The 12,618-nt window shown below is 39.3% G+C and overlaps 1 protein-coding gene across 1 annotated transcript; it reads left to right on the plus strand.

The window, feature by feature from the left end:
- Positions 1–1,185: 1,185 nt before the first annotated feature.
- Positions 1,186–8,768, plus strand: IL15 (interleukin 15; the record flags this gene model as incomplete). Its single annotated transcript, XM_083367007.1, has 5 exons — positions 1,186–1,271; positions 3,977–4,058; positions 4,896–4,934; positions 5,795–5,938; positions 7,639–8,768. The coding sequence occupies 5 exons, from the start codon at positions 1,186–1,188 to the stop codon at positions 7,756–7,758; spliced, it is 471 nt and encodes a 156-aa protein (XP_083223133.1). The 3' UTR covers positions 7,759–8,768.
- Positions 8,769–12,618: the final 3,850 nt, after the last annotated feature.

The following is a 12,618-nucleotide window of genomic DNA, read 5'->3' on the forward strand; positions in this document are numbered from 1 at the left end:
TTCCTGACAAATGGATTCTAATGTTAATTCACTATCCTTTTTATATAATGTTTCCATACTATCAGTGGAAGATTTTACTTTCCAGCATCTGTTTTGTGAAAAATATTTATTCCCTTTCAGACATTATGAAGTTTTGCATATTATTAACACTGATTGTTATCAAAAATTCATGCAAGTCACACTGATGATGAGCCTGAGTGAAGATGTTTTATTTCAATTATTTCATCATGATCATGAAATATATTATGGATAAAACATTACAGGTAGTCCTCAACTTACAACAGTTCATTTAGTGACCAAAGTTACAACGGCAGTGAAAAACGTGACTTACGACCATTTTTCACACTTACCGACCATTGCAACATTTCCATGGTCACATCAAAATTCAGTTATTTGGCAACTGACTCATACTGTATTTATGAGGGTTGTGATATCCCAGGGATCATATGATCCCCTTTTGCGACCTTCTGACAAGCAAAGTCAATGAAGCCGGGTTCACTTAACCATGTTACTAACTGAATAACTGCAGTGATTCACTTAACAATTGTGGCAATAAAGATCATAAAATGGGGCAAAACTTACTTAACAAATGTTTCATTTAGCAACACAAATATTGGGCTCAATCATGGTCATAGGTCGAGGACTACCTGTATTATGGGTAGACCAGACATGTCAAACTCGCGCTGTCACGTGACGTTGTGCAACATATCAGAGCTTTTTTGCCATTGCCGGCAGTGGGGTGGCCGTGGTTTCTTTATGATGCATCCGACCCATGGGCTGGCAGTTTGACACCCTTGGGGTAGACAAATATGTATTCATTTAATTTTCAGTTACACTTTAGTGCAGCCTTACAAACCAGGGTGACTTCCAGTTATGTGGACTTCTGTTCCCAGAAAATTTAAGCTGGCTGAGAATTCTGGAAATTGAAATCTCTCATTAGGAACTTCTTAATAAAAACAGACTAATGCCAGGAGTGAGTAATTAATCAGAATTACCATAATGATTACAGTGGTAAAAGTAATATTTGTTTTGTTTTTTTAATATTTATATCATAATATAATATTTATATTATAAACATTATATAATATGTTTACATTTATAATTGTTTTCAAACACATGCAACGTATAGGATAAGGATTGTATTCCTCACTGCTATGGGGGCAAGAAATATTCCAGAAAGGAATCATGATCTCTGATGCTGTACTGAAATCTGTTCTTCAGTTTCCTGAAAATCTGAAAAATAAATTTCTGTTTTTTTCTCTTATTCTGAGGTGAGTCAAGAAAAGTGCTGGCATTTTTTTCTCTGTTGTGTATCCATCACTTTGCACACTGATATCTATAATTGTTCTTCCCTAGAAGCTCAGATGAATGATTATCCCATCCTGCCCCATATCCTCTTTCTTCTCCCACCCCCATTGTAAGCATCTTAGAAGTTGAATGGTGCACTATTGCTAACCCAACTTTACTCTTTAAAACGAAATAATATTTTGGGCAAATATGAGGAAAGTAAACAATCTCAGAAGAATGCATATTATATATAACAAATACTAGGGCTGGAATAATCCGTCTATGAACTTAACATATAGCGCTTGGCCCCCCACCTGCCTCCTTTGCTCATAGCTCAGCCAGTGCCATGGTGGAAGCCTGGGAAAAGGCAGCCACAGAAGCACTTGACTGAGTTGTACCCATGCGGCCCCTGACCCGTTGCAGATCCCAGTGGGCTCCATGGTTTTCTACGGAGCTCCGGGAGATGAAACGTCAGAGACGGGGCCTAGAGAGCTGTTGGAGATCCAGCCGATCTGAATCCGACCGATCGTGACTAAGGTCCTTTACGAGGTCTTATCTCGCTGCGCTAAGGAGGGCAAGGTCTAATTACTTTGCTACCCTTATCGCGTCCACAGATAATCGCCCGACCACCCTGTTTAGGGTGACCCGCTCCCTCCTTAATCTAGAGGTGAAGGAGGATCCCTTGCAGGGTTGTGCTGAGGAATTTAGCCAACATCTGCTGGACAAAATCGCTCGGATCCGGACCAGTCTGGATTCCAACTGGGCAGAGTCTGACGATGAGAACATGGACAGTCTTGTTGATGTTATCTGGGAAGAGTTTGATCCTGTGACTCTGGATGAGGAAGAAAGGATCATGAGGAAGCTAAGCTCCACTACATCCTTATTGGACCCGTGCCCTTCCTGGCTGGTTTATGCGGCTCGGGATGGGACACGAGGCTGGATCCATGCAGTGGTAACTGCTTCATTGAAAGAGGGCAGTTTCCCCGCAGCCTTGAAAGAAGCGGTGGTGAGACCCCTCCTCAAAAAGCCTTCCCTGGACCCAGCTGTTTTAAACAACTTTCGCCCGGTCTCCAACCTTCGCTTTCTTGCGAAGGTTGTTGAGAGCGCAGTGGCGCATCAGCTTCCTCTGTTCCTTGAGGATACTGATTATCTAGACCCGTACCAATCGGGTTTCAGGCCCGGACACAGCACGGAGACGGCATTGGTCGCTCTGATGAATGATCTCTGGCGGGCTCGGGACAGGGGTCATTCCTCTGTCCTGGTCCTATTAGACCTCTCTGCAGCTTTTGATACCATCGACCATGATATCTTACTGTGGCGTCTCAGGAGATTGGGAGTGGGAGGCACTGTTCTTCAGTGGTTCTCCTCCTACCTTCTGGAACGTTCACAGTGGGTGTTGGCGGGTGGCCAGAGATTGACCCCGAGGCCTCTCATTTATGGAGTTCCTCAGGGGTTGGTCCTCTCACCTCTCCTGTTTAACATCTATATGAAACCGCTAGGTGAGATCATCCGTGGTTTTGGAGTGGGTTATCATCAGTATGCTGATGACACCCAGCTTTTCATCTCGACCCCAAACCACATCAGTGATGCCCTTGACGTGATGTCCTGTTGCCTGGAAGCGGTCCGGGAATGGATGGGGAGGAACAGGCTTCAACTCAACCCGGACAAGACTGAATGGCTGTACATACCGGCATGTCAGGATATTCAGATTATTCCATCTCTTAATATTGGGGGCGAGTTATTACCCCCCGTAGATAAGGCTCGCAATCTGGGTGTCCTCTTAGATTCACAGCTCTCCTTAGAAGATCATATAGGAGCTGTGACTAGAGGGGCCTTCGTGCAGGTTCGCCTGGTGCGCCAGCTGCGACCCTATCTGGACCTGGATGCCTTGCGTACAGTCACCCATGCACTTGTGACCTCTCGTCTTGACTACTGCAACACTCTTTACATGGGGCTGCCCTTGAGAACCACTCGGAAGCTTCAACTGGTACAGAGTGCAGCTGCACGAGTGCTTTTGGGGGTCTCCCGATACCCCCATATTACACCTCTGCTCCGTGAGCTGCACTGGCTTCCAGTTGCCTTCCGGGTGAAATTCAAGGTGCTAGTGATGACATACAAAGCCCTACATGGCGTGGGTCCGGATTACCTACAGGAACACCTACTGCCAGCGTCAACATCCCTCCGTCCTGTGCGCTCCCACAGAGAGGGCCTCCTCAGGGTACCACCGGTCAGAGAATGTCGGCTGGTGACCCCCAGGGGGAGAGCATTCTCGGTGGGTGCGCCAATCCTTTGGAACCGCTTACCAGCTGAAATCCGGATGGCCCCCCACCTTCGCTCCTTCCGGCGTGATCTAAAAACTTATCTATTCCAACAAGCCGGCCTGGCCTGATGGATTTGGGTTTTAAAATTTTCTCACTTTATTGCTTTATTGTATTCTTACTTTATTGAGTCCTCCGGGAGAAGGGCGGTATATAAAACAAACAAACAAACAAACAAACAAACAAATAAATAAATAAATAAATAAATAAATAAATAAATAAATAAATAAATAAACATACAATTTCACAATGTATTAGTGATCATAACATGTTTCTTTTTGGTTACTAATTTAAATATCATTTATTTTTGTTACAATACCATTGATGTATTCTGATAGTTTTATTGTGTTAACTCTTCTGTTTCAAACAAGTTTATATCTACTATATATACAAGCCACCAGTTATTTGGAAGCTGTGCTACTGGACCTGGAAAAGATTAAAGTCAGATCTGAGGTAACTTAAAATAGAAATAAATACAAACATCTGCATAACCAAAAGTTCAATATATTGGTACTATTTTAATTTATATCCTGTCAGGTTATGGAGATTGGCAGTCATCCAGATCATGGTTGTCCGAAAAGTGCTTTTTCATTCCATGCTCTACCGTTCAGTCAGAACTGAAGAAGCTTCTTGGATGAGAAGCAAAACTTCTTCAGGCAAAAACAAAGAAAGTCCAGTTGCCTTTTGAAAAAGCATCTTTGGATTATTTCCTGACAACATTTGAGTATATGTGGCATGACCGATTTTAGTTTTTTCACCTTTCTATTTTATATTGAGCCTTGGTGGAGCAGTGGGCTAATGCCTCCTTAAGTAACACCAGCTGCCTGCAATTAGTGCAGGTTCGCATCCCACCAGGCTCAAGGTTGACTCAGCCTTCCATCCTTCCGAGGTAGGTAAAATGAGGACCCAGATTGTTGGGGGCAATAAGCTGACTTTGTAATAATGCTGCTTGGGGTGTGTGTGAAAGCCCTAATAAGCAGGCATATACATAGAATGAAGGCTACTGCTAAGCTTGTAAGCCGCCCTGAGTCTTCGGAGAAGGGCGGGATATAAATGGAATTAAAATAAATAAATAAAAAAAATATTCTCTGAGGACATTTTAAACTTGTCGTACATATATTGTTTGGAAAAATTAGGTTTTACTGTTAATTTCAACAGTTCCCAAATCATCCTTTTTAAATGCTTAATGTTCTGAGGATGCAGAGCAATTTTTAAATGATTTTTAATCTCATACTTTGGGGAAAAACATATTCTTAAACTGCTGATTACATCACAATTTTCCTTTTTTAGATTGATGCCTATTTATATACTGCAGATTTAAATTATCCTGTGAGTATGTTTTATTTTTCAGAAATCTGAATAATTCTTAAAATATGTCGCAGTTTAAAATCTGCAATTCACCAACCTTATACTATAGCTAAACAGAGTTCTAGATATAATAGTGTTTACTTTATTTCACTGTTTATGGACTACAGCAGCATTCTAGGAGATATTCTTTGAAAACGTTCTGAAACTTGGTCTTACAGTGTGAGAATCAGATTGTTAACTGCAATTGTCTTTCAAGAGCTTGCTGCTTACTTGTTGAAACCACTCTTTCTTGATTTGTTTATGATACTAGCTTTTCTGTGTACATCTGCCAGCCTGTTTAGATTATTTTTGTAAGCAGTTATCAGAGAGATGTCTGATTGCAACTAAAAAATAAATAAAATTTCAGCAACTGCGTCCAAGCTTTAGAACTCCCACATAGAGGAACTTACAAGCTACCCAAATGCTATGGTAGCATATTTATCAGATTGTAATTAATTAAAATTAATTAGATGGTGGAAAATCATGACATTTTATATTTTATTTCAATCGTATATAATTGTAGAATATAATGTTCACACTGAATCGATATTAATAAATGTTTATAATTAAAGTCCATTCCATGTAATTGTACATTGTAACTTACAGAGGATTTCAAAGATAAGTGAAAAACAGAACTTTGATCTCTCCAGACTTTGTGCACCATTATAACCAATACATATACGCACACAACACAGACATTTCTACTAAGCATAATTTCTCCACTTCTATATGCAAGAAGGGAGAGTAATAAAAAATGAATGCAAAATGTAAGGTCTGAATGAGGCCAGAAACATTTATTTATACAAACCTATTGATTTTTCTTTTTCTCTTGTTTTTCCTAGAGCCGTTGTAATCTATCAGTGATAAAATGCTTTCAGCTTGAGATGGAAGTAGTTTTGTATGAATCTAAATTTGAGGATCTAAATTTTTGTGACAGTGTGCATCGTATAGTCAGAACTGTTAAATATTTTCTATCCTTTGAAACGGTAAGTCCAACCTGGGTTAAAAACAACACATTGCATTGAATTAGTATACCAGGAATTTGTAAAACCTCCTATTTGTTTACAAAATCACTCAAATCATTTGTCAGATATGTCAGTAAAAGGTACCCTCCCCCCACAAACACACATGTATGGGCTGCTTATAGGTCTCTTGTAATAAAATACATGTAGCAGGTTGAATTGACCTTGAGTGGCAAAAGGGTGGAATCGGACAGAGACATTATTATTATTATTTATTAAATTTATATGCTGCCCTTCTCCCTAAGGACTCAGGGCGGCTCACAACAATAAAAATTAAGAGACATAAAATACAAAAATTAAAAAAAAATTAAACAATGAGTATAAGAAATACGGGACAATTTACACAATAAAAACCAAATTAAAAACCATGGTCAGTCCAGGCCCGCTTGTTGGAGCAACCATGTCTTCAGGTTGCGGCGGAAGGATCGAAGATCAGGGGCCGTCCGCAGCTCCAGAGGCAGTTCATTCCAGATGGTCGGCGCGCCCACAGAGAAGGCTCTCCCCCTGGGGGTCACCAGCCGGCATTGCCTGGCCAACAGCACCCTGAGGAGGCCGAATCTGTGGGAGCGAACCGGGCGATGGGAGGTTGACATTGGCAGCAGGTGGTCTCACAAGTACCCCGGGCCTAAGCCATGTAGGGCTTTAAAGGTAATTACCAGCACCTTGAATCGCACCCGGAGGGCAACCAGAAGCCAATGCAGCTCGCGCAGGACTGGTGTAACATGGGAGTATCGAGATACTCCCATAAGCACTTGCACGGCCGCATTTTGCACCAGTTGAAGTCTCCGGGTGCACATAGCCCAATAAAACATTTTTTTAAAAAATTCACTGACCATATCACAAAGATGCTAGCCCAGTAGGAAGAAGAAATAATGTCATCCAGATGGGTTAACAAAACCATTCCAATGTCGTGCTGTAATGTACACCTTTCCCTTTGTCTTGTCTCTGTAACGTAGTAGATCAGCATGTATATGCTCTGGCTCTGCTTTTTCGCAGGTTGCTAAGCAAGCAGCTAATGCTTTGCTGGGAGCTCCATGCACACACATTTTAATTGTTTACATAAGTAATAAAATTATGTTGTAGACAAATCTACCATAACTTAGATTTTTCAGAAGGCATGTCTGAATGCCACACATCAAGAGATAAAGTTACAATCTTTCTGCCATTTCCAAGGAAGCTGAGAATGCCCTCTATAAGATTGGCCCTTTTCTTGCTAACAATAAAGTCCACAGAGCCTTTACTTTCATTCATAAGAGCAGGCTGTTATTCTACCAAATAATGGTTTTCCTTTGGCATCCTTAATATTATTACCTCTTTCTCAGGTTGGGGATGGATGAAGAAAAATAGAGTTAGGAAAGTTTTTACTGTAATAACTGGTGTAACAAACCAGAGAAAATTGTCTTGGTTCAAAAACTGATAAATATAACTTCTTCAAGAATTTGCATATCCTATCATAGCTGACTCAGGAATTCTGGGAGTTGAAGTCCATGAGTCATAAAAGAGCAAAGCCTGCAATAGGCTGAAGCCAATAGCAGCATAGCTTGTGCGCCGTTCTGAGCGTTCTATGAGAAAAAAAGCCCTGTGTGTGTGTGTGTCTCTGTGTGTGTGTCTTTCTTTCTTTCAGCATTTTTAATTGTACTTTTCCTGATCTTTCATGTTTGAAGAATACAGGTACATACCCCTGCCAACGATGTGAAACATATAAAGAAAAGAAATATTCAGAATTTATAGAAAACTTCATGTTTGTCATACAGCGGATCAACAGAGAAGAGAAGAAAAAATGAAAATTGTGTACTGAGATACTTCATTGAAGCTGGAAGAAATAATGTATTTTCTTCTTGGAAGGATAATTTCTCAGTGGTCAACCTAATCCCATCTCTCTTTTTTTCCCTCTTCACTTCTGGGAGTTTGAAGTAGAGGTAGTCCTCATTTAGTGACCATTTGCAGTTACAATTATGACAAAAAGGAACTTTTCAACCAATCCTTGCATTTACGAGTTTCGTGGGTCTGTACAGCAAAGGAAATTTAACTAAAATCATAGGCACAGTTGAATTTCCCACTTAGCAACTACTTTGCTTAATGACAGTTGTAGGTCCCAATTGGGATAGCTAAACAAGTACTACCTGTAACTAAAGTAGCTGAACCACACCTATGCACCAATTATAAAAGGAGTTTGCCTTCTGCTTCAAGAGAGGAGATCACATTTATATACTGAAAAAGAGAAAGAGAATCCAAAGAGGAAGAAATTGGGGAACATCAGGACTGAGTTGGCTTTGGACAGTGAATGAAAATGTGAAAAAGATGGGTGCAGATTCAGAAACACACAATTGAAAGATGAATGGACCTGTTTCTTCATGAAATCCAGAAGTGCTGAATAGCATAGCAGCCAAAGAGAGAGCTGAGTAAACCTAGTAATTTACAAAGAAGTAGGCAATTCAAACGTCTTGTACAAGAAAGGGATGAAAAATTGAAAAGGAGTTTACAGAAATTATGAGAAGATAAACATAGTAGTAAGATATAGAAATAGTAGGTATCACCATTTAATTTTAAATCCTTTCCTTGGTTTTTTTAAAGTAACCCTTCAGTACAAATCTGTCACGTGTAAAAGGATCTGGATAGAAATGTAGAGACGGAATTGCTTTGTCATCACATACCATTAGATGTTACACTGTAGGATACTACACTGATATTACATGCACATGTATCAGTGTTAAGAGGTACAAATGCCAAATCTAATAGGAATCTTTCTTAATTATTTTTTCTCAAAGATCTCTATATAAAAGCTTAAAACAATCTTATTCTTTTTTTATTTTTTATTGAAAAGTTTTTCAGTACATTTTATCTTTAACAAAACAAAACCCTTCCCAATCCCCCCCTCTTCCCAGCCCTCCCCCAACACCTCCCTCCCTCCCTTTCCCCCCTCCCCGACTTCCCAGAGCTAAATACAAGGTATAAAAGTAAAAACAATCATAATCTACCATATGCAAACAACAATAAGCTATTAAATCTATCGCACTTTAACTCTTATAAAATGACTACAAGCAATATAAATATCACATCAATACTTATTCAAATGCTAAATGAAACTTTTTAGTCCCATATTTATTCTGGATGTAATCAATCCATTTTTTCCACTCCACAATATATCTCTGTTGCGAATGGTCTTTCAAATACGCCGAGATCTTTGCCATTTCCGCCAGGAAAACAATCTTATTCTTAATTCTGGATAGAGTTACTGCATAATCTGGGGGTGCTCCTACACTTGCCAGTTAACTTGGTTTTTTTTTTCTATATATACTCTTATCCAGATATTATGCTGAGTTTTTTTTAATACAAGAAGTACTATATATGCAGTAATACAACCCCAAACTAATTAATGTCCCACAGATTCAACAAATTCACTGATGAATTTGTTATCTGAAAGAACATTTCATTACTTTCTTAAAAAGGAAATTTAAATATTTAGTTATTCTATATACAGTTGAGCTGTGAATAGACAAGAATAATTTGTATATTACTCTAACTGGTTTATTAACTGGACCATAAGTCAGTTCAGTGCTTAAATAGATAAAACTAAGACTGAAAATTGAAAATTGAAGCTTACGTTCATTCAGGCAGAGACTGGTAAAAAAATTCTTGCCTGCGGACAGGAATAGAGTAAATCACTCTATGGAAATAGCTAAAGGGAAAAAACGCCCAAGCCATTAGCTGGAAGTCAAAAGTTCAGAACTGCAAGAGTTTGCTGAAACCAATTCAGAGGTCAAAAACTACTGATCGGTGGGTCTACAGGACTGGGAGCCTGGAGGCTGTAGGAATTTAAAATCAGCAGAACAGGTCAGGAAGCTGGAAGAAACCTTGAAGCATTCCCTTAAATAGCAAACTGGCCTTGATTGAGCCTTGGTGGAGCAGTGGGCTAATGCCTCCTTAAGTAACAGCAGCTGCCTGCAATTATTGCAGGTTCGAGTCCCACCAGGCTCAAGGTTGACTCAGCCTTCCATCCTTCCGAGGTAGGTAAAATGAGGACCCAGATTGTTGGGGGCAATAAGCTGACTTTGTAATAATGCCGCTTGGGTGTGTGTGTATGAAAGCCCTAATAAGCAGGCATATACATAGAATGAAGGCTACTGCTAAGCTTGTAAGCCGCCCTGAGTCTTCGGAGAAGGGCGGGATATAAATGGGATTAAAATAATAAATAAATAAATAAATAAATGATGCTCAAGGGGTTACACAGATGAAGATGGCTAGATTCTTCTTTAACTGTCATCTTGACTGTCATCTTGGCACTTGGATAAGCTTTGGAACTTTTCCCTGTTCTTAGAGTTAGCAGCTATTTGTGTTGAACTTACCTCATTAGATCCAACAACTTCCGGATTGACTTCTCAACTGCAGGCTGGGAATCCATCAGTTTCTGCACTGTAAAGTCACAATCCAAGAAGCTCACAACACATTCTGAGTCAACACAATCCTCGTAAATACCACTGACAATATTGTTGGAGCATGGTCAGATATAACAGTGAAACTTGTTTATTGAATTCAGTCAACAGACTTTTCAATTAAAACTAAGGACAGACCAGTTTAAAAGCATTACACAAAGACCCAAAGGCCACTGCACAGTTCACAAATAAAGAACATTCACAATTTTATATGACAATTAATAAAACAGATGACATCAGCTAGTGTTACTATGACCTATTTGTTAAAGCAGCAACAAGATATTTAGCTTTGTGTACAGCTATTGCCTTGTCAACACGAGATAAGAGTATGCAGCAATGCATATTTTCATCTTACTTGGAAATTTGATTTAAAGTAGTGCTTGTTCCCACTGTTATAATAAAAACAATACATTTTTTCAATACATGTTTTACAGTTTCAACTAGGACATAATCTCAATTCCAGAAGTGTTTTCTTGAATTGACTTTCCGATGTAACTGTGGAGAGGCAATTAAATCAAGCAGCAGAACTGATTTTTTAAATATTTTGACATAGTTATCATGTGAAGGGTTAGAGTAAATGTTATTTATCTGATTTCTTAAGGACTAGGCTGTTTATGAAATCCAGATGAGAACAAGTCTAAGGTCCATGTTATTTTTTAATACTCCTAGGTATTAAACAGTCAGCACAGTGTTTATTCTCTTCCATTACTGTATATAATTGGAAAACTATAACTATATGAAGCTCTGCTGGTAATGTTTGTCAAAAAATATGAAACAGGGCATCATATTTGTGCAGATGTCCATGCATAAAATCCCACTGCCCACTTAGGCTGTGATTCTAGTAAATTGAGTAAATACAGTACACCTGCTGCCTATCCTGTCAGTTTAGAAATTTTGACTGGTGGGTTCTAGGAGGAAGTCCTTCCCTGCTGTTGCCTCCATCTGTTGGAACATCTTGCCCTAGAGGCGAGGCCCCACTCATCTGATTTCCTGGAAGAGTGTTGAATTAGCATGGGGGTCTGAAAGTGTTGCTTTGTGGTGGTTCTCTCCTGCAATGTGGGGTGCCTTAGGGCTTGATTCTATCTCCTCTCCTCTTTAACATCTACATGAAACAGCTGGGTGAGATCATTTGACAGCGTGGAGTGCAATATCATCAGTATGGTAATGATACATTACCATACAGTTATACATCTCCACATGGTTGGGCAGGTGATGCTGCCATGAGGCTGGAGTCTATGAAGGTCTGGATGGTGAGGAAATTGGGCAATCATACAGATATTCTCCATGATGATCTGGTCTTTCAGGTCCTCCAATGGTGCACCCATTGCCACTATAACTGAGTCCATCCACTTTGGTACTGGTCATGCTCTTTTTTTCCTTTCCTTTCACTTTTGCCAGCATCAAAGCCTTCTCTAGAGAGCTAGATCTTTACATAATATGTCCATAGTAGGATAATTTGAACCTGGTCATTTGGGCCTCGGATGAAAACTATGGGTTGCTTTGTTTGATGAATCATTTGTTTGTTTACTTGACTGTCCAAGGTATTATCAGGAGTCTTCACCAACACATCAGAGTAGAATAAAATGGAATTAATGCCTCATGTATTTTGAAAACAGTTCTTCGTTTGATGCAGCCCAAAATTGGAAACATTTTTAGCAGTCAAGTAACACCACTGACTTCATTTAATCTGTGATCAATTATTCCAAGATCAATTTTATATAAACTATTGTTTAGCAAGGTATTATGTATAATATATACATTTCATTTGGTTCCAAGCTTGAATACATTCACAGTTATTTATGTTAAATGCCATTCAGTTATTTTCTATCCACTTCTTTTAACCTATCAAGAAATTATCGTATGTCTGAATTGTAGAATGTTAGCTATCCCATCCACTATTGTGTCAACTGTAAATTTCATAACCCTCTACTGATATAAAGGCAATGATAAAAATTCTGGATAGTATATGGCCCAGGACTGAATTTAGTGGCATTCCACTCAATACTGAAGTCCATTCTTTGTGGAAATATTGATCAGCACTGTCTCAGTATGAATTTCAAACCAGTTTTAGAAGCACTTATTTGTACTGCTGTCTAGGCATTTTTATAGCAGCATTTGCTCACCTGAGTCCTTTCATTCATAGAGAGACAAGGACACAGTAACTGTTATATATAAAACAACAAAGAGATATAATCAACTCAGTATCTATGT

Source organism: Vipera ursinii (assembly GCF_947247035.1).
Source record: "Vipera ursinii genome assembly, chromosome: 7".
NCBI classification, from domain to species: Eukaryota; Metazoa; Chordata; class Lepidosauria; order Squamata; family Viperidae; genus Vipera; species Vipera ursinii.